The sequence below is a fragment of the Oryx dammah genome, unplaced genomic scaffold (assembly GCF_014754425.2).
Source record: "Oryx dammah isolate SB20612 unplaced genomic scaffold, SCBI_Odam_1.1 HiC_scaffold_6, whole genome shotgun sequence".
NCBI lineage: Eukaryota > Metazoa > Chordata > Mammalia > Artiodactyla > Bovidae > Oryx > Oryx dammah.
The window spans coordinates 30,897,270-30,923,574 of NW_024070190.1; the positions used below are offsets into that span (position 1 = coordinate 30,897,270).

The following is a 26,305-nucleotide window of genomic DNA, read 5'->3' on the forward strand; positions in this document are numbered from 1 at the left end:
GAATCATGTCAGTTGTTTTTCTTTGCAATATTTTCACCCACTGCATCTTTTTCTTGCCTTCTGCACTGGTTAGGACCAAAAATAAAAGTGGAATGGAAGTGGTACTTTTACCCCTTTTCTAGGCAACAAAGGGACATTAGAATGCTTCAAGTTCACTTACGCCTCCAGATACAGATGCTGTTTTTGTATGTTTTAATTTTTTCTGTATTTTAAATTCCATAAGAATTTATTAGGTTGTTCTACACATTTACTATTCATTTATTATTATTTTCTGGCTGTGCCGTGTCTTTGCTGCAGCAAGCGGGCTTTCTCTAGTTGCGGTGCATGGACTTCTCATGTGCTGGCTTCCCTTGCTGAACAGGCTCTGGGGTGTGCGGGCTTGGTTGCCTTGTGGCATGTGGAATCATCCTGGACCAGAGATCAAACCTGTGTTCTCTGCTTTGGCAGGTGGATTCTCAACCACTGGACCACCAAGGAAGTCCATTTAATATTCATTTAGATTCACTCACAGATTTACCATTTTCATTGCTCTTCATTCCTTTCTGCTTTTTTTGACTTTCCCTCTGTGATAACCTTCTTCTGCCCAAAGAACAACAACCTCTAGTATTTCCTTTGTACAGATCTACAGGTGACAAGTTCTCTATTCCTTTGTCTGGAAACATCTTTAACCTTTATTTTGGAAGGATATTTTTGCTGAGTATAGAATCCTAAGTTGACAGTTATTTTCTTTCAACACATTGTAGGCACCATTCTATTACCTTCTGGTGGTTGAGATTACCTTCATTTCTGTGGTTGACACGCTACCTAACAGTGACTCCTTTGAAGGCAATGCTTTTTCTCGTTTTGCTTCTCTTAATATTTCTTCTTTGTCTTTTGCAATTTTCCTTCTGATGTGTCTAGATGTGGGCTTCTCTTCCTTTATACTGGCTGGTATTTGACAGAATTTTTAAATCTATAAATTAATGTCTTTCATTATTTTGGCAAACTCTCAGTCATCAGCTCTTTAAATATTGTTTGTTCCCATTCTTTTTCTCCTCTCCTTCTGAGACACTAAGAACATTAAAAATGTATTAGGCCTTTTCACTTTATCCTCTATACTTCTTACCTTCTCCTGTATTTTACTTCTTTATGTCTTTCCTTATTTATTTCTTCTGATTTATTTCCAGGTCACTATATCCCACTTATGTCTACTCTGCAGTTAAATCAATCCATTAAATTTGTTCTCTAGAATTTTCATTGTTTTTTTTTTTAAATCAAGTTATCTGTTAATATTCTCAACCTTACCTTTTATCTCCCCTAAGATAGTAAGTATAATCATTTTAAAGGCTTTGACTGATAAATCCAGTTACTAGATCTCCTATCTGTGTTTCAAACGTCTGGTGTTTTTGTAGGTATTTTCTTGTGTATCTGTTTATTTTTTATTGTATGTTTAACTCTGTATTTAGGCTTAGAATAATGTTATCTCCTCCTAGGGAGAGTAATATTTTCTTCTGCCTGGAACCTGTGAGATTAGCACTATGGGATTTCCAGTATTCCAGGACTACTTCAATAAATTTACAACACTGGGATGATTCAAAGAACAGGTTCGTCTATTCTACAATAGCAGCCTTTAAAATTCCAAACTGAAGCAGACGTGTTTCAACCTGTTTTAGCAATCCCTGGACTTGAATGTCTGTGGCTTTGGTCCTTCTAGGTTATCAAATATGGCTCAGCTTCTTGGCCTCTCAGCCTTTAATCAGTATAAATCCCCAGGGAAAAAGGATACCTAAACACCGGACTCATCTTACTCAGACTTCTCTTCTTCTGGTCCTTGCCTGGTAATTTTTGTTATCCTGTGTGTTCTCTAGAAACTACAGGCAGATGTGTTTTATGTTTTGTTTAACTATTTTAACATTTCCTAATGAGAGTATTGTTCTGATTACCTAGTATGCCACAACTGGAAAAAGAAGTAAATATTTAAATACTGAGGATGACAGATAACGACTGAAGAGTAGTTGAGGGGTTTGTGGAAGCTTTTTAAAAAGACAGAATCATGATCTGGATCAAATAATATTGACCTAAGAGAGTTGGTGATGGACAGGGAGGCCTGGCGTGCTGCAATTCATGGGGTCGCAGAGAGGCGGACACGACTGAGCGACTGAACTGAACTGAACTGAGGGGACAAATGCTGGATTAAAACCTGAGAGAAAGCCCTCTACTTTCATCTAAGTTGCTGTGATGCTACTTACTTATCTTTGGGAAGAATATAAATGTATACACTAATTCAATTTATTCAGATCTAGTCTATGTATCCTCTCTTGGGCAACAAGCATTTACTAAGCAACTGCATGCTAGACTCTATTCTAGAAACTTGGTGATTTGATAATAACTGAGAAGAAAGACATGGAGAGCTTTATTATAAAGGAAAGAGAGTCAGAGAGGGAGAGTTTGGTAACATAGAGAACACACAAAAAATATATACTGGGGTAAGATTCTGGAAGGAGGTAATAAGATTAAGAGAAAGTAGAAGAGCTAGCCCTGATTAGGAAAATGCTACCTCTTATTTGAATTTAAGGAAATAGTATGAAAGTCAGTAAGGATACTATTAAACTCACAGCATTTAGGAATTAGAAAGCTTCTATCTGTTAAGGTCAATTTTCTAGGAGAAGTAGAAGGCAAAGTCAAAGGTGGGATGAGGAGCTTGATGTGAAGTCTTGAAGTAACTAATAATTTTTTATGGGGGAAGAAAATCTAATTAGAAACACAAGAAGTTGCCCATCCCATACTATTACATGATTTTTCTCTAGCAATGTTCAGTAGCCTGGATATAGGGTAAATGGCTAGAATTATCCAAGATTAGGAGTTTACAAAGTACATATAATGGAAAGACAATGGAGCAGTGATTGAACAGAATGACAATATGGTCTAATTGGGACAGAAAAGGAAGCAACACATGATGAAGGTTACAGAAACAAGTTAAGAGAGACGTCAGGAGCCTAACTAATTTTTATTATAAGTAGGTCCTGAACAGTCACTGAAGCAGTTTGCTGGAGTATAACAGAACATAAAGCATGAATGTTGGAACTGAGATGACAAAGGGTATTAAAGGCTAGGTCAGTGTTTCTTAATCTTTTTTCATCATTACCTTAAGTTGCCTTTTTAGATATTTTCCCCTTAGCTGCCTCTTCTCCCCAAAGAGGTTTTAATACCACAGATATACTGTCTATCCATTTATCTGTTGTAATTTCCAAGATGTTTTACTTCTCAAGAACCAATTTTTGCCTCCTTGAAGGTGACATCCCCTTTGTTGAAAATACTTGGGCTAGGGTATTGAATAGTGGTTCACATGCCTGCTGAAGTAACTTTTTCAAATGGCATTTTCTTATTGTCAGGCTCCTTTTTCATATGATAGAAAGTGGTTCTCAGGTCTCACTGAAATATTAGTAAAATTCAATATTCTACTTAATTTTATGATCTCAAGGAACTTGTCATCTTATAAAAATTCTTTGGAACTTAATACACTTTGGAATCTATTTAGGTTGCTGCTGCTGCTGCTAAGTCGCTTCAGTCGTGTCTGACCTTGTGCAACCCCATAGACGGCAGCCCACCAGGCTCCCCCGCCCTGGGATTCACCAGGCAAGAACACTGGAGTGGGTTGCCATTTCCTTCTCCAATGCATGAAAGTGAAAAGTGAAAGTGAAGTCTCTCAGTCATGTCTGACTCTTAGCGACCCCATGGACTGCAGCTTACCAGGCTCCTCCGTCCATGGGATTTTCCAGGCAAGAGTATTGGAGTAGCCTTCTCCAATTTAGGTTGCTAATAAATGCTTATTCAACAGTTTAAATGCTACTGAATAGGCTTTTGCTTCATGGGTGTTAATTATGGATATTGATATGAGGAAGAATATTTTACATTCAATTTGGTCAATGTTTTCCTATTCACAAGACTAAATTGTTTACTACTGCTATTTTGCAACCAGTCACTTGGGGGCAGCATAAATGCTGAGGAATCACAGAGTTCAGCATTTAAACAGGACAGATAGGCACTGTATTAGGCATGGTATGGAAATAAAAATTGAACACCTTGCTTCAAAAACTATCACAGTCTAGTAGAGGGGACAAGACAATGAACAGGAATAATTATAGTACAAGATGGCATAGGATGAATGAAATGAGAGGCACAATATGCCAAAGGAATTCAGAACAGGAAGAGATCAAAATGGACTGCAGGGAAGTGGTCAAAGGTTAATGAAAGATAAGCATTTAAGTAAACCTCAGATGGTAAAAGAAATCTGCCTGCAATGCGTGAGACCCAGGTTTGATCCCTGGGTCAGGAAAACCCCTTGGAGAAGGGCATGGCAACGTACTTCAGTGTTCTTGCCTGGAGAATCCCCTGGACAGAGAGAGAAACCTGAAGGACTACGGTCCACAGGGTAATAAACAGACAGACATGACTGAGCAACTAACACTTTCACACTTTCATAATTAAATCTTGACGTATCAGGTAGAGATCAACAAGGAAAACCTTTCCAGTTAATAGAATGATATGAAGGAAGGAAGTGGTGGAAAACTCAGGGCGTTTGGGGGAAATAAAGACCATACAGTAGGATAGTCTCAGTTCAGTTCAGTTGCTCAGTTGTGTCCGATTCTTTGCAACCCCATGGACTGCAGGATGCCAGGCCGCCCAGTCCATCACCAACTCCCGGAGTTTACCCAAACTCATGTCCATCGAGTCAGTGATGCCATCCAACAATCTCATCCTCTGTCATCCCCTTCTCCTCCTGCCCTCAATCTTTCCTAGCATCAGGGTCTTTTCCAATGAGTCAGCTCTTTGCATCAGGTGGCCAAAGTATTGGAGTTTCAGCTTCAACATCAGTCCCTCCAATGAACACTCAGGACTGATCTCCTTTAGGATGGACTGGTTGGATCTCCTTGCAGTCCAAGGGACTCTCAAGAGTCTTCTCCACACCACAGTTCAAAAGCATCAATTCTTTGGTGCTCAGCTTTCTTTATAGTCCAGGTCTCACATTCATACATGACCACTGGAAAAACCATAGCCTTAACTACATGAACCTTTGTTGGCAAAGTAATGTCTCTGCTTTTTACTATGCTATCTAGGTTGGTCATAACTTTCCTTCCAAGGATTAATTATCTTTTAATTTCATGGCTGCAGTCACCATCTACAGTGATTTTGGAGCCCAAAAAAATAAAGTCAGCCACTGTTTCCACTATTTCCCTATCTATTTGCCATGAAGTGATGGGACCAGATGCCATGATCTTAGTTTTCTGAATGTTGAGCTTTAAGCCAACTTTTTCACTCTCGTCTTTCACTTTCATCAAAAGGCTCTTCAGTTCTTCACTTTCTGCCATAAGGGTGGTGTCATCTGCACATCTGAGGCTACTGCTATTTCTCCTGGCAATCTTGATAGTCTAGATAGGATAGTCTAGAGGGCCACAGTCCTTGGAGTGTCACAAAGAGTCCAACATGACTGAGCGACTAACAACATGGGTTTGAACAAACAGGTCCACTTATATGTAGATTTTTTTTCAATGGTAAATACTATAGCACTACACGATCCACACTCAGGTGAATCCCCAGATAGGGAACCATGGATATGGAGAAACTATGGATACAGAGGAACCATGGATTCGGAGGGACAACTGTAAGTTATATGTGGATTTTTTTTTTTTTTTTACTTCACAGAGGGTTGATGGTCCTAAACCCTGATGTTCAAGGGACAACTGTAATTTACTGTGTTTAAAATACCTAGGACATACACAGATGAGTTGAGAGACATTTGGAAAGGACAGCAACCGGTTATGAACACTGGCTAAAGAGTCTAGATTTCAACTGATAAAAAGAACCCATTAAAGAGGTGTCTCAGTGGTAAAAAAATCCACCTGCCAATGCAGGAGACATAGGTTCAATCCCCGGGTTGGGAAGATCCTCTGGAGAAGGAAACGGCAACCCACTCCAGTTTTCTTGCCTGGGAAATCCCATGGACAGAGGAGCCTGGTGGGCTACAGTTCAGGGGATCACAGTCAGACACAACTTGGAAACTAAACAACAATAAAGAGATATATGAGGGGGAGGGACAGGGCAGACAAAGAGGGAAAGACATGGACATATAGACATATGCAAGCCATCAGAGGTGTGATTAGATAAGACTGATCTGGTTGCCAACTCTGTTCATACAGAGTACACAGAGCTCATATTCGAGCTAGACATGGGATTGGGTGCTAGAGATGCTGGGCAAACAATAGCAGGATATGAGCAATGTACTTTCTTCTGCCCACTAGACAAATTTGGGAGGCCCAGAAAGGTTAAATAACACCCTGGAGCTTTCATTTTCCCTCACAAAGACAGACCTATGACCACTGGTCTAATGACAACAGAAACAAAACACCTGTGTTCATTCAACAGAGGCCATGTAAAAACATAAGAAGCAACTCTCAGAATTCTTTTGACACTTAAGAAAGCAGAAAAAGTTTCTCATCTGTCTCAACTATTTCAAATGATTTTTATTCAAGGGAGCCTGGATCTGTGGTTATATCACATAAAGCAATAATAAATCCCTCATACTTCCCATGGATTTCCAAGCTACTAAAAAAACAGCACTAACAATAACAATTAGTTCTAGATACTGATATTTAATACTTGAGCCTTGATTGTTAAAGAACAGAATAGAGATTAGATATCTAACTTTCACTTCTCTTCCTTGATGTTAAAATAACAATAACAAATACCTATACTAAGGATATATTTAGAAGCAACCCAGAGTTTTGTTTATTTGATTAATTTTCACCAATTCTCCATTCCAAATATTCAATAAAAACAAAAAACTACCCCATCTGACTGCTACATTAATTACACAGTACATAAAAAGCCAAGCCAACTGAGCTGAACAAGTTATCTTACAGCTGACCTCTCTTCTCCTTTGCCTTCTTACTTTCTATCTTACCATAATATCATTATGAATTTAGCAGTTTATATGGTTCTCTTAATAGTCTGCTCCATGGGGGCCAAAGCCATGTCTTATATTTCTCTTATTTCTAGCACCTAGACTAGTGCCTGATACGCAACTGGCATGCCTGAGCATGTGCATGTATGTGTGTATATGTGAGTGACTGTGTATAAAGTAAGTGATTTACTTAAAGAGAACTGGCCTTATAAAGAATATGAGAGAAAAGAGAACTACTTTGACAACCAAAATTTCCCTATGTCACGAAAAGTTACTTGAAGAGGAATTCTTACCTGGCGTGTCATTACAAAATATGCGTACATTGCCATGGCGCTTCCATAAGTGATGAAGTAGGTGACTGGCTCCATGATGTCCCAAGAATATTCCCACCAGGTAAGCCGGGCCAAAATGCCAAACTGTGTGGCCATGTAGGCAAGTCCACCCCATAGCACCAAAGTGGTCCTCTTCTCAGCTTTTCTGCTGATTTCAATTCGTACCTATAGGTTGCACGTGATCAGTCAACTTGAAAGCATTTTGACATAGAACAAGTTTTAAACTCTTATTTAAACTGTTCTATGTTCACTTAAGAACAAGGCTTGCAATCAAGATACAAGTTAGTCTCAATTCTAGGAAATATAGTTTGTCTTCTTAAATAGTATCTGCAGTTTTTACTGAATAATATTTTATAGGAATAACATTTTTAGTACACTAATAGCTGAAAATATGGTGAAATAAGTTAATTTCAATAGGTCTTTATCCAACCACAAGATTATTTTCTTTGAAAGAGGGAAACAAAAATAGGCTAATGTTCTCTAACTGTAGCATTCAAGATTTAATCCATCATTAATTTTTTACTCAAGAGGTCTACTGGGGCAAAACAGCACAGTGAGTCAGAGAATGGACTCTGGATTCAGAACAGCTAAATTCAGGCCCTGATCTGAGAATTACCATAACTTCATTAATGAGCTGTTCTGTTAAACAAGAGAATACAGGTAAAATACATAGGACAATTCCCAGCACAAACTTAATATTCAGTAAAAGGATGATAATTATTTTGTTATAGCTAATACATTAAAAAATGCTTTACATTTTGAAAATACAAAGTTTAAATTTCATCTCCCTTTACAATAGTTCCTCAAACATTTCTAAAGGTCTTAAATTTAATGAGAACAACCTTGAGATATATGTTCATTACTTTTAAGGAAATAAGAAAAAAGCACAATATTAAGAGTATTTATTCTCCTCTTTAATCTCTAATATAGTCTAGTTTCTTAAAGTGGAAATACTTGTATTGTTATTAAAAAATAAGGATGACATATCTTCAGTGTAAAACATTCAGCAAAGTATAAAGAAGAAAAGTTATTCATAATCCTATTATTCTATTAGCATTTGGGAATACATCCCTTCTATTTTCTTCTTTGTGTGTGTGCGTGTGTCTGTGCATGTGTGTGGCTATATGTGTAATATATATTTCAATTAAAAATGGAATCACAGTCTGCACTACCATGGGCTTCCCTGGTGGCTCAGTGGTAAAGAATCTATCTGCCAATACAGGGGATGCGGGGTTGATCCCTGGGTTGGGAAGATTCCCTGGAGAAGGAAATGGCAACCCACTCCAGCATTCTTGTCTGGGAAATCCCATGGACAGACAGCCTGGTGGGCTATAGTCCTTGGGATCACAAAAGAGCTGGACGACTTAGTGACTAAACAATAACAAAATGCACTAATGTGTACATTATTTTATAACTTACTTTTCATAAAATATGAGTTTTCTATAGCATATTATATCTACAGAATTGTTTTTTAACAGTTGCATGATATTCCATATAATGTTAATTCTTAAGTTGGCTAAAATGATTATCCACCTCACTTAGAATACTTCTTGATCAGCAATTATTCCAATCTTTGTCATAAAGGTAGTATGTTTGGTTAATGAGAATATATTCAGGCCTCAAAGCTCTAGGTCCATTATCAAGGCTCAAACTATTTCTTTTTTTTTTTTTAATTTATTTTTAATTTTTACTTTACAATTCTGTATTGGTTTTGGCATAGATTGATTTTAAAGTTCTTTCATAGCTTTAACTGGAAGATTTTTATGATTCAGTTCCTCAACTCATCAGATTAACATAATTCGATCACATACAACTTGGAAGGGGGAAAAAAGCAAACATATAGGCTCTGGAAAAAACACTAGTGAAGAGAAAAGTGTGAAACTTGAACCTGCACCTTTTCCAGGGGCGCCAGCTGTTCCTTGAGATCTTCTAGTCTTTCCATGAGCTCCCTCTCCTTGTTTAGCTGGTGCTGCTCGATGCACAGCGTCGTGTAGAGCTGCTGGACCAGTGTCTTTACATCGTTCAGTGTCGCTGCATTTTCATGGCTTAAGAGGTCTGAAAGAAAAAGACTATGTTTTTAAAAATGTAAGCCTTAATTCAAGGGCCCCCAGTCTCTGGGGTCATAGACCAGTACCTCTGTCAGATCAGCGGCAGCATTAGATTAGAAATAAAGTGCACAATAAATTAAACGGCCTTGAATCATCCTGAACTGTCCTCCCCAACCTCCCACCGCCCTGGTTGTGGAAAAACTGTCTTCCATGAAATCGGTCCCTGGTTCCAAAAAGGCTGGGGACTGCTGCCTTAAATAAAGAGTTGCTATTCCGAGGGCTGTTAGTGATAAGAACAAGGCAGATTCATCCACTATAGGGAATCTACCTGCAGTGCTAAACTGAAGGAAAGGAATAGTTCCTTTTTAAAAAGGAAGAGTCTATACATCCTAGAAAGTAAGTTCCCAATTTGGGCAACTTGAAAAATTTGAAGCCAACATCCACCATTATACTGTTGGAAGTGTAAATGCTACAAGTAATAATAATCTTCATTAGATGAAGACAAAAAGTTTAAAATAATATGTTAAAAACTAGTAGAGAAGTTTAGAATTAATCTGATTATTACCATGCTTATTAAAATTTTGATCTACAATTTATCTGTGGTCTTGCCATTTTAATTGGTCATTTTTTCCCTTTAGTAACTAACACTTGAGGGAAAAACATACAGGATTTCAAATTTGCAAATACAAAGGTATAAATAAAAATATCATCATCCTAATAATCTTAGCCTCTATATACCTTCCCCCTAACATATCAATTTTTATTTATTCCTGTTGGGCAAAGACATGGAATAGCTGTATGAGCCTCAATATCAAGCTTGAAAGAGCATGAAGTCATGAGAATGACTGAAAAGGTAAATGATTAAATAATTCTTTGATTCACTATCTTCTTCTGTGAATAGCATGTGTTTCCAGAACCCTAAAAATTGTTTTGAAAATTTAGTAAAAAGCTAGCTAATCTTAGCTGTCAAAGAATTTTTTAAAAAGCACCCAAGTAAAAAAAATAATAATAATTAAAAGCACCCAAGTGAAGCTTTTGTTTTAGAATCTTATCAGCCTTAAATGTGACATTCTGTTAACTGGAGCAGAAGGTCAGCCTTCTTCTAAATCAAAATAAGCCATGGTCAGAATTAGTCATGCGTTATATATGGAATTTAGAAAGATGGTAATGATAACCCTATATGCGAGACAGCAAAAGAGACACAGATGTATAGAACAGTCTTTTGGACTCTGTGGGAGAAGGCGAGGGTGGGATGATCTGAGAGAATAGCATTGAAACGTGTATCTTATCGTATGTGAAACAGATCGCCAGTCCAGGTTTGATGCATGAGACAGGGTGCTCAGGGCTGGTGCACTGGGATTACCCAGAGGGATGGGATGGGGAGGGAGGTGGGAGGGGGGTTCAGGATGGGGAACAGATGTAAACCCACGGCTGATTCACGTCAATGTATGGCAAAAACCACTACAATATTGTAAAGTAATTAGCCTCAATTAAAATAAATAAATTTTAAAAAATAATTTAAAAAAAGAATTAGGTATAAATGGAGCAGTTTAGGTGAAACTCATTTTAGATTCCAGTATAATTTCTCTAAATATTGCTTCCATATCTTCAGAAAAATGTGTACATTTTAAGTACAATGCAGTGAAAAGAGCTCTGAACTAAAACCAGGAGTCCTATTTAATTTGTGCCATCTAATACGGTAGCCTCTAACTACATGCGGCTGTTGGACAGTTAAAAGATGACTATATTTAACTGAGATGTACTCTAAAGAAAATCTACACCACAAAAAAGTCTTCATATAAGTTAAAGAATATAAAATATCTCACTAATAAAGTTTTATATTGATGATACATAAAATGAAATAATCATAGTTTGGATACATGAGACTAGTTTAAAAGTTATTAAAATTAATTTTAACATGTCATACCATGACATGGATGAAACTTAAAAAATCATATGCAATGAAAGAAACTAGACACAAACGGCTACATATTGTATGATTCCATTTATATGAAATGCCCGTAAAAATTGATGCTTTCAAACTGTGGTGTGGGTGAAGACTCCTGAAAGTCCCTTGGACAGCAAGGAAATCAAACCAATCAATCTTAAAGGAAATCAACCCTGAATATTTGCTGGAAGGACCGATGCTGAAGCTCCAAGTCTTTGCCGCCTGATTTGAAGAGCCAACTCATTGGAAATGATCTTGATGCTGGAAAAAATTGAGGGCAAGAGGAAAAGGGGGCGACAGAGGATGAGATGGTTGGATGGCATCACTGTCTCAATGGACATGAGTTTGAGCAAACTCAAGGAGATAGTGAAAGAGGGAGAGAAGCCTGGCGTGCTGCAGTTCATGGGGTCGCAAAGAGTCAGACACGACTGAGAGACTAAACAATAAGAGCAACAACAATAAGCAGCTGTTGAGAGGTGAAAATGGGAGTTGACTGCTATTGGGCATGCAGTTTCTTTTGTGATAATAAAAATTGTCTAAAAGTTAAAAAAGAAAGAATTAGTCATGCATGTGTTTCAATATTCTTCAAGGTTGTCCTGCACTAGCGTTATCACAGAAATTCAATCAATAAAAAATTCAAAAAAGAGTAGCAAATTGGATTAAAGAAGAGCTGATACAGTAATATGGGCTATAGCACCTAGCACAGTATCTTGCATACTCCAATCAATGTGTGCTGCATTAATGGGAAAAGATTAAAGCAAGAACACCTTGAGCTCGAGAAGTCGTCTGTGTCAACAGGGTCTGTTTTGCACTAAAGTTGCAGCTCACATTCACACATGATTCTACACTTTTCAAAGTTCCAAAAAGAGAAAATTGCACCCTGGAATGTCACAGTAAAGTGGCAAAGTCCACACCTCCTGATCCCCAGGCCTGGAACTGAGTTTATAAGGCTTTTACTGTATCAATATTAATATTTTCCTGCAAGCTCAGTCCTCTTTCAAAAAGATAATTGTTTAGGTAGGTATAAATTATCTATGGTCAACAAAATTCTCTCACACATATTACTCCATATTTATTCTCATAAATATAATAGATATTTAGAAGTGAGGAATTTGAGTTCTTCAATGGGCTTCCCTGGCAGATCAGTGGTAAAGAACCCGTCTGCCAATGCAGGAGACGTGGGTTCAATCCCTGGTTCAGGAAGATCTCTGAAGAAATCCCATGGAGAGAGGAACCTGGTGGGCTACAGTCCATGGGATTGCAAAAGAGTTGGACACAACTTAGAGACTAAACAACAACAGCAGCAGCAATTTGAGTTCTAGAGACATAAGATTAACAAACATTTTTGTATTAGGTACCAATAACCTCAGATATGCAGATGACACCACCCTTATGGTAGAAAGCGAAAAACTACTAAAGAGCCTCATTATGAAAGTGAAAGAGGAGAGTGAAAAAGTTGGCTTAAAGCTCAACATTCAGAAAACGAAGATCATGGCATCCGGTCCCATCACTTCATGGGAAATAGATGGGGAAATAGTGGAAACAGTGGCTGACTTTATTTTTTTGGGCTCCAAAATCACTGCAGATGGTGACTGCAGACATGAAATTAAAAGATGTTTGTTCCTTGGAAGGAAAGTTATGACCAACCTAGACAGCATATTAAAATGCAAAGACATTACTTTGCCAACAAAGGTCCATCTAGTCAAGGCTATGGTTTCTCCAGTGGTCATGTGTGGATGTGAGAGTTGGACTGTAAAGAAAGCTGAGTGCTGAAAAACTGATGCTTTTGAACTGTGGTGTTGGAGAAGACTCTTGAGAGTCCCTTGGACTGCAAGGAGATCCAACGAGTCCAATTCTAAAGGAGATCAGTCCTGGGTGTTCACTGGAAGGACTGATGCTGAAGCTGAAACTCCAATACTTTGGCCACCTGATGCAAAGAGCTGACTCATTGGAAAAGATACCGATGCTGGGAAAGATTGAGGGCAGGAGGAGAAGGGGATGACAGAGAATGAGATGGTTGGATGGCATCACCGATTCGATGGACGTGAGTTTGTGTAAAGTCCGGGAGTTGGTGATGAACAGGGAGGCCTGGCGTGCTGTGATTCATGGGGTCGGAAAGAATCAGACACGACTGAGCAACTGAACTGAACTGAACTGAGGCACACAGGACTGATGGCTACCATATTGAACAGTGCAGAAATGGAACATTTTCATCATCACAGAAGTTCTATTTGATAACACGGTCTCAGGGATTTCTCCACCAGCCCTTCTTTGCTAAGAAGGTTCCCTGGCAAGCTTTCGTTTGTCCACATTTGCCACCACTTCAAAATTAGTACCTTTTCTCTGACCTTCCAAGCTCCCCTTTACAGACTTTTACTTCTTTACTTTCATCTACAACTGTACAAAGTCTCATGCCTATAATAAATCTTTTATTCCACATTATTCAGAGCTCTGTTTCCCCAATTGAATCCTGACTGACATATGCAATATGTATGATATGCTATTAGTTGCATAAAAAGGGGAAAAGATTATGCATTCACACTTGCTTATGAATGAACTGACTATTTCTGACAGGAAACATAAAAAACTAAGAACAATGCTTGCTGGTAAGAGGAGAAAGGGGTGGCTGGTGAAACAGGAATGAGAAATTTTTTCCTACATATTCTTAGACTTTGGGATTTGAACATTGTGAATGTATCACCTATTCAAAACAAATAAGATTTTATGTGCTCCAACATACCTTCAAATGGCAATGAAAAGATTATGAAATGATAATTCATAGGAGATCAATCTTACAGATTTCCAGTTCTAGACCTGGCTGAACAAAGAGCTGTTATGTTTCTGACCAGGTATCAGGAAAGCCCTGGCAAACTCAGGGACTTAGCTTTATTTTGTTAAGATTTCCCTGACAGGGAGCATATGCTTGCATGGTATTGTCACGGTAGAGGAAAACAACAACCTCAAACCCCTCAACCCTGAAAAATCTGCCCATATATTTGGAGATGAAATTATAGGAAAAGAGAAGATAAATCTGCTAATGGCTTAACAGAAACACTTCTGGATGATTTGAGTATGCTTCACTAAAAATGTAATTAAGATGTTTATTAATGTTTCTGCACATGGCATCAATGCCAGGATAATTAATGTACACAAAGATAGAGAGATGTGCAAAAATAATAGGACTTAAACAGTCTTTTCCGCTAGTATAATGATTTGGAAAAGACTCTGGCTATTTGAGTCACTGGTATTTGGTTTGCCTATTCAACTATTTCTCTCAATTATTCACATTATTAGGACAGAAGCAAGGTCTCCAGTATCCTCTGGGACAAATGGCTCAGTGGTGCCAATCAAAATGATTCTTCTTATTACAAAAACTTTCAGACTCTTTGCAACCCCCATGGACTGTAGCCCACCAGGTTCCTAACTCCATAGAATTCTCCAGGTGAGAATACTAGAGTGGGTTGCCATTTCCTTTTCCAGGGGATCTTCTCAACCCAGGGATTGAATCCAGGTCTCCTGCATTGCAGGTGGGTGCTTTATTGTCTGAGCTACTAGGGAAACCCCAAGATCAAATTTAAAACCATCTAATTGCTAAAATAACTACTTCTCTCATCCTGCAGAGGTCAGAGGGGAATCCAGCCATATATAGCTATGGTAACCAAGAGAACGCAATGGGACCTGCAACTAGCCTTGCTACTATGACCTGCCCCTTTGTTCCATTTCAGCTTTTTCCTGTCTCTTCCCTCCAATTTTGGTATTAGGTGCAAGAGTTGTTAGTACATAGGTGTCTATGTACTATGTAGTACTTGTGATCTAATAACTATATTAGGATCTAATAACAATATTAGATCCTACATGAATAAGTTCTCTATCCTCAGTGCCTGGTGAAGTGTGTGAAGTTAAAGTTTACTGGTGTACAACGTTCATAGAGCATTTTTAGTTCTAAAGTGCTACCCAAACACAGGGAAAAGAAAAACAGGAGAGAAAAGTAAAAATTAAAGGAGGGTAAGGAATGAGTAGAAAAAACTGTGTCAAGACTTTAAAAACTACTCTGGTGCTCAATTTGGCAGCACATATAGTAAAACTGGAACGATACAGAGAAGATTAGCATCGCCCCTGTGCAAGGATGGCACACAAATTTATGAAGCGTTTCATATTTTTCTGTATCAACCTAGAGGGGTGGGATGGGGAGGGAGATGGGAGGGAGGTTCAAGAGGGAGGGGACATATGTACACCTATGGCTGATTCATGCTGATGTTTGACAGAAAACAACAAAATTCTGTAAAGCAATTATCCTTCAATTAAAAATTAATTAAAAAAAGAAATCTGAAAAACTATTCTGGGAAAGTTTTCCTTCATTAACTATTTTGACTTTTATTAGATAAATTATATTTGTTCCATCTGCTTGATGTATATACAAAATCCTAGTGTTCTCATTATCTAACACCCCAAACCTAGTGCTTTCAATTTATTTTCTCCATTTGTGAGTGAAAGTTGCTCAGTCATGTTTGACTCTTTTTGACCCCATGGACTGCATGGAATTCTCCAGGCCAGAATACTGGAGTGGGTAACCCTACCCTACCAGGGATCGAACCCAGGTCTCCCACATTACAAGCGGATTCTTTACCAGCTGAGCCACAAGGGAAGCCCCAAAATACCAGAGCGGGTAGCCTATCCCTTCTCCAGCAGATCTTCCGGACCTAGGAATTGAACCGGGATCTCCTGCATTGCAGGTGGATTCTTTACCAACTGTGCTTTCACTAAAAACAGTTACAATGTTGAGACCAATAGGCTTACTCTTCTGGATGAGCAGCCTTCCTCTCAATACAGAAATTCAACTGTTTTCTTACTGAATGCAACTGGGAAAGAATGCTCACTTGGATGCCCACATTATCTTCCTCAGACAGGGAGAGGAAGATAATATAATGGAAACACCACCTTGTGTGTGTGGGCTGAGTCACTGAGTCATGTCTGACTCTTCGCGACCCTATGGACTGTAACACACCAGGTTCCTCTGTCCATGGGATTCGCCAGGCACAAACACGGGTGGGCTGCCATGCCCTCCTCCAGGGGATCTTTCTGACCCAGCGATCAAGCCTGCGTCTCCTGCATCGGCAGGCAGATTCTTTACCACTGAGCCACGTGGGAAGCCCTAAAACTTACATTTTCTCAAAAGAAAAAAATACTAAGTTTTACTATGTTTTAAAAGTTAAGGGGAAAACTTATAAACTTACTTATAAACTTAAAGGAGTATTATTTAAGCTTCTGTGAAAAATGGCTAATAAAGCAGAGCTGAAAGAGCTTTGATGTCTAGATTTAAATATTAAATATTAAAATTATCTTTTTAAGTTCTATAATAATGCTGCTAATGAGCTTACCAAATTTCACATTTCAATTTACACTTATCCCGTGAATTAGAGACTTCTGACCCATGCGAATTTCACGTCTGTCTTCTAGCGAAGGTGGACAGATATTCTACAGTTCTGAGGTATAGATAAGTCAAAGAGTTATATATGGCTACCAAGTTGATTACCAAAGAATCAAATATAATTTCTCCCCTTTTCGGTTTCTACCTTTATTTTCCTTATTCAACTTGAGAATAGTCTTATTAAAGAAACTAAAACATATTTATTTCTATTTAAAAAACACAGTATTAAGACAAGATGGTTGGGAATATTCATTGATTAAAATACCTCTAGTTTTTGAAAACATAACAGATGGAAGCTTGTATCATTACTTTCCTGATTGTTATACCTTACATAAGACTACATTAGTCAACTTTTAATATTTTAGTGAGATTCTGTTTCCTTTGGATATATACCCCAAAGTGGGATTGCTGAATCATGTGGTAGTTCCATGTTGGTAAAAGGGTATTAATTTTATAATTATAAGATGAATAAGTTCTGGGGATCTAATGTCCAGCATAATGACTATAGTTAAAACTGTAATGTACACTTGAAAGTGGCTAAGAAAGTAGAGCTCAAGTATTCTCATAAAAAAGAAATGGTAACTGTGAAATGATGGTGGCGTTAACTAATCTTACTGTGATAATCATTTCTCAGCATCTAAGTGTATCAAATTATCACACTGTATATCTTAAATGTACATAATATTATGTGTCAATTATATATCAATAGACCTATGGAAAAAATAGAGTAAATTTAAAAAACAACAACAAAACTAAGTAAAATAAGGCCTGTACTTCTGCTATTTTAGAGAACTTTTCTAGTTCAAGAATAAAGAAGAAAAACATATTAGCATAGCTAATATATATAGCTAACAATTCTTGGTTTACATGTTTAGTTATTCCAACTTAATAAAATCTGACTTAGTAATGTCTTACTATTTAAAGGATACTTTAACTCACTTAATTCACTCAATATAGAATGATTACCTAAGTCAACAGGTATATAAAAATCACAGGACCTTCCCTCTGAGCACTTGAAAAAGGATTAAGAAGGATTCAGAGAAGACAGCGATCACTTCTGGTTGGCTGGGAGTCAGAGAAAGAATAGGATCATGAAAGCCTTCATGGAAGAGCTGACATTGATGATTTTGACATGAGGAAATGGGAAAAAAGGAAAAAGGCATCTCAGAGGAAAGGTGAGCAAACACTACCATGGCAAAGAATGAGGACATACACAGTTCAGGGAAGCAGAAAGGAACACAAAGTGGAGGAAAAGTGGCATCATTTAAAAGGAAAAGAGAAAACATTTAAAGGTAGAGGCAAACCAGATTTTGAGGAAGGCGTTCAATACTTAGGCTTTTACTTTTTCTACATTAGGGACAATTCACAAAAGAATGGAAGGGACTTCCCTAGCAGACCAGTAGTTAGGAATCTGTGATTCCACTGTAGCGGGCACAGGTTTGACTCCTTGTCAGGGAACTAGAATTCTGTGCAGCAAAAAAAAAAAAAGGCAGAATGGAAAAAAACAAGGGTCTTAGGAAGCTGATGGATGCAGTGGTGGTAGTAGACGGGGAATTAACAGCAGCAGCAAGCGACTGACTATCAAGCCAAAGAGAGAAAAATGACCCAAAAGACACACTTCAGAGTGCTATTCCAGAGGGTTATTTCCATCAGTACCGTGCAGAGTCACATTGGAGAGCAGGGTGAAAAGAAAAATCAGTAATACTGATTGTCTTTATTTATATTTTTGATGTTTTATCAAGAATTTTTTGCATTAACTTTGGTTTTTAACAGTAGTTCTTGAAAACATTTGATTATTGAGTTTCTTGGCATGTTCTGAATCTGCACCTAAGGCAAATATCCTAACTTTTTTCACACAAAAGTGTATACATGTCAGAAGTTCCCAAGAACTATTATTGTACAATAATTGACTTTCAGACTGCTAACCCCTAGCCATCAAAAAAAGGGGGGTTAATTCCTGTTACCTACATTTAAGAGGACAGGGAGTTCCATAATTTGTTTACAAAAGGTTCCCCAAATAACATTAAAATAATGTTACTTTTAGCTTGAATGGAGGGAAGGAGTTTAAGTTATGTAGAACACTTCTGGTTTCTATGTTTTAGTTTGTATCCTAGCCAAGTGCTACCTATATGTAAAACTTTGAGTATTCTTTGAATACTGTCTGTTTCTCAAGTTTATCCAGGGAAAAACAAAGTTCTTTCCAAAAGCCCTTCTCATGTTTCTCTGGCCTTATCAAGGTTACTTTTTACCTCTCTTTGGTGGTCGTACATGATACGTTAAGTCATTAATGACCAGCTTAAAGTCGTCGAGGAGGAGGAGGTCTATTCCTGTTGAGGCAGCAACTCGAACGCCATCTGTGAAAAATTTAAATGTGAAAAATTTAATTTGTCATATGTCCATAATTATTCAAGAGTGGTCAGGAAAGAAAGCAATCCTTAAAATAGATTTTAAAATTATGTCTTTTAAATTTCAGTTAGTTTTTTGCCTTATCCCCAAACTCTATGCGAAATAAAGCTTATATTACCTGAGGCTTCTTGTTTGCATGGCCTCAACTCTATGAAGATTTGACAACATACTTTTCTGGCAAAACTTTATGAACAAATGAAATAATTACATAGATGCATAGGTGTCATCTGGAAACCTAGGGTCACTGGAAGAGCTGCATGGATGTCTATTTGCCTATGATGGAAATTCGTTGTTAAAAACCCAACATCTTCTAGTATATGGAACTCTGCAGTATAGTTACTGATTAGTTGCCAATAATTCAGTAGGGGCAGATGCTAGGGTGAGCAAAGTACACCAAGTTCATCTATTAATTATGAGTTGAGAATTAAGCATATTTAAACTACAGGGACTTACTGTACTAGGCTTTTATGTTTTCTGTACATTTAAAATTTTTCAAAGTGAAAGTGGTAAAAATGTAAGGCACTTAAAAAATAAATAAATGAAATGGATGTCATGTCAAGTGGGAATTTTAGTGCCTTATTTTCTATTCCTTTCAAATCACATGTCTTTATTTTATAAACGTTTATGTGAAAGACATAAAAAGATCTAAAAAGAAGTCCTAATATTTCATATCTTCAGAGATGATGGCTCAACTACTAGATAAGTTTATTCTATGCCTAAGGTAATGACAAAAGGCCTCAAAAGTATAAAATGTGATTGATGGCTCATCTTTGCCCATGGCATTATCTGTGAGGTGCTTTTGAATGAGATCCCTGTGTATTAATATATACCCTTGCTAAAACTGAACAATCATATTTTAAAAACTGGGAGAGAAATCACTATCTCTCCTGACATTTGCTAAGCAAAAATTATGTCCCAAAGTTAAAAACATGGGATTCATTTGCAGCGCCTGTGTGTGTGTGTGTATGTGTGTTATAGAAGCAGTTTAGGGGGTGGACAAGGGGTGGGTAGAAATGAATAATGAAGGTGACTATACCTGGTGAATAGATTGCAACTCTGTCAATTCCCCGATCCTCTTCTTGTAGTTGTCGTAAAAACACACCAACAGAGTCTGAGATAGGTTTGAGTGTGAACTGACAGCGTTCACGCCGGGACGGTAGCCTCACAGATATCACAGGTAACCCATTTTGATACACCACTGTCACATCTGAATGAAAAAGACCCATAATCATATGATAATCAGATTTCATTATAAGTTAAAGTGATATTATTAATCTTCTTAAATGGGGGTTTTATTATTATTAGTGTGGTTTAAAATGTTTCCAAAGGTTCAAGAATATGCCCTTTAGCTTTAATTGAACATTATTCCAGGAATTGGCTTATGGAAGATTATATCTATCACACAAATCACTTTTCAGAAAAAATAAAATATGCAGAGGATTATCTTTCAAGTGGGTCAAAAAGAGGCTTTCCCAGAAATTTGAGGTAAAGTTCTTGGTATTGGTGAATACAAACCCTGATTCCATTTACCAAAATTTTATTAAGTAGCCAGAGATTGCTGGGGCAAATTCTATATCCTGTAGGAGATGGCTCTTGGGAGCCAGAGCTTTCAAGGATTCATGGGGAATAACATGTGGAACTATACCAATAAGTAAGACTTACTCAAGGACAGCAATTCAAATTTATAGTACATATAATATTATATCCAAGGTGCTTGATAAGCAAGCATTCTCTTATACAATGTGGACATACTATGATACAATAAAAAACAATTTCTTTTAAGTTCTCTTGAACATTTTCCTGAGGTTAGCAAAAGAAGTCAAAGCTCAACATTTTGGGACTTACTAACAAAAAGTTATTAAGGAAAACATTATCATAAGCTACACAACTGACAGGATTTTCCACAACAGTTTGGCACAGAATTCCTTATTTTCTTATCTTATTCCTTAATTTTTAATTTATAGAACCTTAGTCTCTAAAACAAGTGTCAGAATAACTCTTTCAAATCATTTTCAAACGAACTTTCAAATAAATTTTGAACAAGAATGTTTTACACAAGCAACCAAGCATTTAAAGATAGTAATTTAGCATTAGCCTGTAAAAGGAAAACAGGGTATGGAGTCAAATCTGGCATGGAATCCTGACTTTTGGACATATTATATAACTTCTGTGAGCCTCACCTTTTCATATATCAAGTGGATTTAATATCTAACTGATACAGTTGTTGTGAGGAATAAATAAACCATCTGTAACAACATACTGCTTTTAGATGAGTGATATTTATTTATTAGCTTTTCTTAAAAAAAATTAAAAGATACATTCTATAAAGTTTCTAAGGATTCATACTCCTTAAAACTGAAGAGCTGAGAAGAAATATACATAGAACAATGTTCTGGAGATTCTAAATGCAATAAACTTTCATAACTGTAGTCATTTACATCTTTTTTCCTCACCTGGTCTAGTAAATGATGACGCCTATAATGAGCACAGAACCCTCACACTACATTGTTCATGATTAAATAATGCTTATTGAAACACAGCTTATCAATAACAAAACACATTCTTATCTGAAATGAATATTTGATGAATTCTGATGTAACAGGATGAACAACATTTCCATTAGACCCCCAAAATCTCTTGATCCCCATTCCAGTTAACCCCTGGGCAACTACTGATTAGATTTTTGTCACCATTGATTATGTTTAGTTTTTTTAGGCTTTTATACTGCTGGAATAATATAGCATGTACTCTTTTGTATCTGGATGATTTTGAGATTCATCCATGTTGTTACATGCATTAGGAGTTGATTTGTTTTTATTGCTGAGTAGCATTTAACTATACATGGATACACTATAATTTTGTTCATCCATTTACCATGACTGACATATGGATTGTTTCCAGGTTTTGGCTACTATGAATAAGCTTTTTATGATTACTTACTGACAAGTCTATGAGTAGACATATATTTTTGTGGTATATCTTTTGTCATGTCTTTTAACCTACCATATCTTTATATTTTAAGTGGGTTTCCTGCAGACAACATATGGTTGAGTCTTGCTATTTTATCCAATCTGACATCTCTGTCTTTTAAAGTATGTATATCATTTGCATTTAATAAATTATAAATATGGTTATGTATAAGTCTGCCATCTCACTACTTTTCTTGACTCAGTTCTTTCTTCTACTTTCCATCTATTCTTGCCCTCTTTTAGATTAACTGAGTATTCTTATGATTACATTTAACCTCTACTATGGGCTTCCCTGGTGTCTCAGTGGTAAATAATCTGCCTGCCAATGCAGGAGACCCTGGTTAGATCCCTGGGTCGGGAAGATACCGTGGAAAAGGAAACGGCAACCTACTCCAGTATTCTTGCTTGGGAAATCCCTTGGACAGACGAGCCTGGTGGGTTACAGTCCACGGGGTTACAAAAGAGTTGGACATAACTTAGCAACTAAACAATAATACCAACAACAAACTGGCTTCTTAACTGTACCTCTTCATGGTTTTGGGTTACTCTACAGCAAGTAATGGCAATGTTTTTCTATAAGGGGAGATTATTAAATACTTTAGGTTTTTGGTAGTCATAAAATCTCTGTTGCAACTTAAGACTCTGCATTGTTGTACAAAAGCAGCCCTAGGCACTATGTAAACAAATATGCATGGCTGTGTTTCAACAAACTTTATTTACAAAATTAAGGAGTGCACTGGACTTGCCTATTGGGTTTGCGGAACCCACCTCAAGGGTTTGCAATATACATCTTTAATTATCACTTCAAGTATTATATGCCACTTTAGATATAGTGTAAGAACCTTACAACAATATGCTTCCATTTCCCCTGTAGTGTGCTACTGTTCTACATTGTATTTCTATACGTTATAAACCACAAACTATTTTTACTTTGACAACGAATTCTATTTTAAAAATTTCAAAATGAGAAAAATGTCTTTTATATTTATGCACATATTTACCCTCTGTGTTCCTCTTTTTTTTTTTTTTTTTGGTATAGTCCACATTTCCATTTGGTATCACTTTCCTTTTGTCTCATGAGATTCCGTAAACATTTCTTGTTGGGCAGATATGTTGGCAATAAATTCTCTCAGTTTTGGTTAAGTCTGAAAAAGTCTTTATTTCATCTTCATTTTTGAAAGACAATTCTGCTGTTTAAAAATCTAGGTTTTTTTCCTTCCAGTACTCTGAAGACCTTCTAGTCTGTACAGTATGTTACACATTTGTGTACATTCTTATCTTTGTCCCTTTGTATGTAGTATGTCTTTTTCCCTCTGGCTGCTTTCAGTATCTTCTCTTCATCATTGGTTTTCAGCAATCTGATTATAATGTTCTTTTCTATGGTTTTCTTTATGCTTGTGCTGTTTGGGAATTGTTAAATTTCTTAGGTCTGTGGGCTCATCATTTCCATCAAATTTATAAAAACTTTGGCCATTACTCAGATATTTTTCATGCCTCCCACACCTCTCCTTCTGGATTCCAATTACATTCATATTTGTGGTACTATCACACAGTAACCTGAAGCTCTTTTCATAATTTCAGTTTTCTCAGATTCATTTTGGATAGTTTTAATTGCTATGTACTTCAGTGTCACTGATCTTTTCCTCTGTAGTATTTAATCTGCTATTAATTCCATCCATACTGGTTTTCATTTCATACATATTTTCATCTCTAGAAGTTCCATTTGTTTATTGTTCTATTTTCTATTTTTCTTTGTATTATGCTTATGTTTTTTCTTTTCTTTCCATGAATATAAAAATCATATTTATAATAACTATTTTAAAATCTTTGTCTGTTAATTCCATCATTCCTAGGTCTGGTTCTATCGACTAATTCCTGCCCCCACCCACAACCCTGTAGCTTCTTCATATGCCTAGTAATTTTTGACTGGAGATTAGACATTGTGACTTTTACATTGCTGAATGCTGGATTTTGTTGTATAGTTACTGCATATTAGCTTGATCCTCTCGAGTCTTTTAAGACAAATCTAGAGAATCCTTTATTCTAGAGCAAACTTGGCACTCCTTCCAAGTTATGCTTCTTCTGGGAGTCTCTACTGAATGTTCATGTAGTCAGTGATGCCTCTCCTCTCTAGGTGGAGAGAAGTCAAGTGATTTCTGGCCGTGAGTGAGCATTAAGAGTTATTCATTTTACAGCTTCTGCTGCTGCTGCTGCTAAGTTGCTTCAGTCGTGTCCGACTCTGTGCGACCCCACAGACGACAGCCCACCAGGCTCCTCTGTCCACAGAATTCTCTAGGCAAGAATACTGGAGTAGGTTGCCACTTTCTTCTCCTTTACAGCTTCTGGTAATTGCTATCTCCTGGGAAGTTGTTATAGCCTGGCTTTGAGGCTTAGAATTTAACCAAAGCCTCAGGCTGTGAGCTAAAGCACTGTAAGGTTAATTTCACTTGCTTCTCTTTCCTCAGATCAAAGTCCTGTCTCGCCTATTGTCCAGTGTTAACAACAGTATTTTCTTGTGTTTCTATCCGGTGTTCTAGCTGTTGACAGCAGGATAGCAATTCCCACAGCAGTGAATGCTTTGTGGATACACGATTTGAATTTTTACATAAAAAATAAAAAGCAGAGTCATAAATCTCTTTATTCTTTCCAAAAGGACAGTCTGAGTTTTCTAAGGAAAATTAGGCCAAAATAGTAATATAAAGTTAATACATAGTATGTACCATCTAAAGTTTTCAATATTTAAAATAACTTGAAATTTTTGTCATTTTCTTTCTTGTTTTTAAAAGAATCCTCAGCCATCCATTGCTTCTTTAAAGTCAGAGACAGTAATGTTAGGGCAAGCACACTGATTGAAAACGTCCACCCTGGCCAGGCACCATAGTAACCATTTGTTTTACGACAGGAGGTTCTGGTAAGGAACAGGGAACTAATAAGACTCCACCAACCAGAAGAGTTTGGGAAAGGTCAAAAGGAGACAAAACCTGTCCGACCACCTCTCAGAATCCTTCTCTCTGGCATCCATCTTGGCTGAACAAGGAGTGTACAACCAGGAAGGACTCTGAGTCAGAATGATTGGCTAAGGACAACCCAGAAACTAATCCCATCACCATAAAACCCGAGACTGCAAACCATGTGGCAGAGCTGTTCTCCTGGGTTCCCTTACCCTACTGCTCTCCACCTGGGTGCCCTTTCCCAATAAAATCTCTTGCTTTGTCAGCACGTGTCTCCTCGGACAATTCATTTCCGAGTGTTAGACAAGAGCCCAGTTTCAAGTCCCCCTTCCTGCAACAGTAACATAAATATCCTTATTTGTTCTATAAGCAGTAATGATGATGGGGGTCATAAAATTAGGTGATTAACTTGTCCACCTGGTGTTCTCCCTCACCAGTCTTCTTTCTACATGTGAAAATATTCAACCACAGATTTCAAGTAGTAGTCAGAGTTGAATTAAAAGACAGGAATCTGTGCATCTTAAACACATAAACTATGAGAGATTTCACTAATATATCAGTTTCATGGGTAACTGTTGTTTCAAAATAACTGAGACAAAATAAACAGACAAAATTAAAGTTTTTATCACTCAGTTTAACTTTTTTCTTTAAAATTATGAAGTTTTTAAAAGGAGTTAAATATGAAAGCTTTGAAAAACTTGGCATAGATAGCACATTTCAGAACTAACAAATCTTTAATATAATACCGCTTTTGAAATAAATCCCCAGGTCTCCTTCTTTCCCACGCACCTGATTGTAATGCAAATATTAGATTTCTTGTTTTGCAACCAGAGAATAACAATTACCAAAGTTCCTCAAGTTTAATAATATACAAAATGGCTGTTGGTTGTAGTGAAGTCACAATGGGAATTTACAAGCTAATGACAGCTGTCAGCTACTGTTCTCTAGAGTTAAATATTCTTTTCAAATGCAAATTGAAACAAGTAGCTTTTTGGTTGGTTAAAATATTTTGCTCTGATTTCCATTTCAATAAATAAGAAATAATCTAAAGTATGTTCTGGAGCAGTGTATCTCAAAGAAACCTAGAAATTATGGGGCATCCAATATAAATACTGAGAGAGAGAATACGACAACTGAAGTAGGAATAAAAATTAAAAGGCAAGGAATTTTCCAGAGTAAAAAGAGAACTGCAAGGACAACAAACATTGGGTTAAAGAAGTAATATATTAAATAAAATTTTAAAAAATGCTTGGGAGAATTACAGAAAAAGTCCTATAGTAAAA

The 26,305-nt window shown here is 37.1% G+C and overlaps 1 protein-coding gene, 1 long non-coding RNA gene and 1 other non-coding gene across 5 annotated transcripts in view; 2 read left to right on the top strand and 1 right to left on the bottom strand.

Moving 5' to 3' along the window:
* The window catches only part of MCU (mitochondrial calcium uniporter), a 200,740-nt gene that overhangs the window by 6,680 nt on the left and 167,755 nt on the right, over nucleotides 1-26,305 (bottom strand). For all 3 annotated transcript variants that reach the window (XR_005721363.1, XM_040242475.1, XM_040242474.1), the window contains 4 exons: nucleotides 20,139-20,309; nucleotides 18,946-19,050; nucleotides 9,167-9,327; nucleotides 7,234-7,437 (listed from right to left, as the gene is read on the bottom strand). Coding sequence is in view for 2 of the 3 variants with exons in the window: in XM_040242475.1 (XP_040098409.1) it covers nucleotides 7,234-7,437; nucleotides 9,167-9,327; nucleotides 18,946-19,050; nucleotides 20,139-20,309 (641 nt within the window). In the remaining variant the exon portion in view is untranslated. The remainder of the gene's footprint in view (nucleotides 1-7,233; nucleotides 7,438-9,166; nucleotides 9,328-18,945; nucleotides 19,051-20,138; nucleotides 20,310-26,305) is intronic.
* Nucleotides 301-11,870, top strand: LOC120865313. The gene is made up of 3 exons (XR_005721368.1): nucleotides 301-382; nucleotides 7,043-7,046; nucleotides 11,859-11,870. It is a non-coding gene; the product is annotated as an uncharacterized LOC120865313 (long non-coding RNA).
* Nucleotides 15,323-15,429, top strand: LOC120865520. The gene has a single exon (XR_005721428.1). It is a non-coding gene; the product is annotated as a U6 spliceosomal RNA (small nuclear RNA).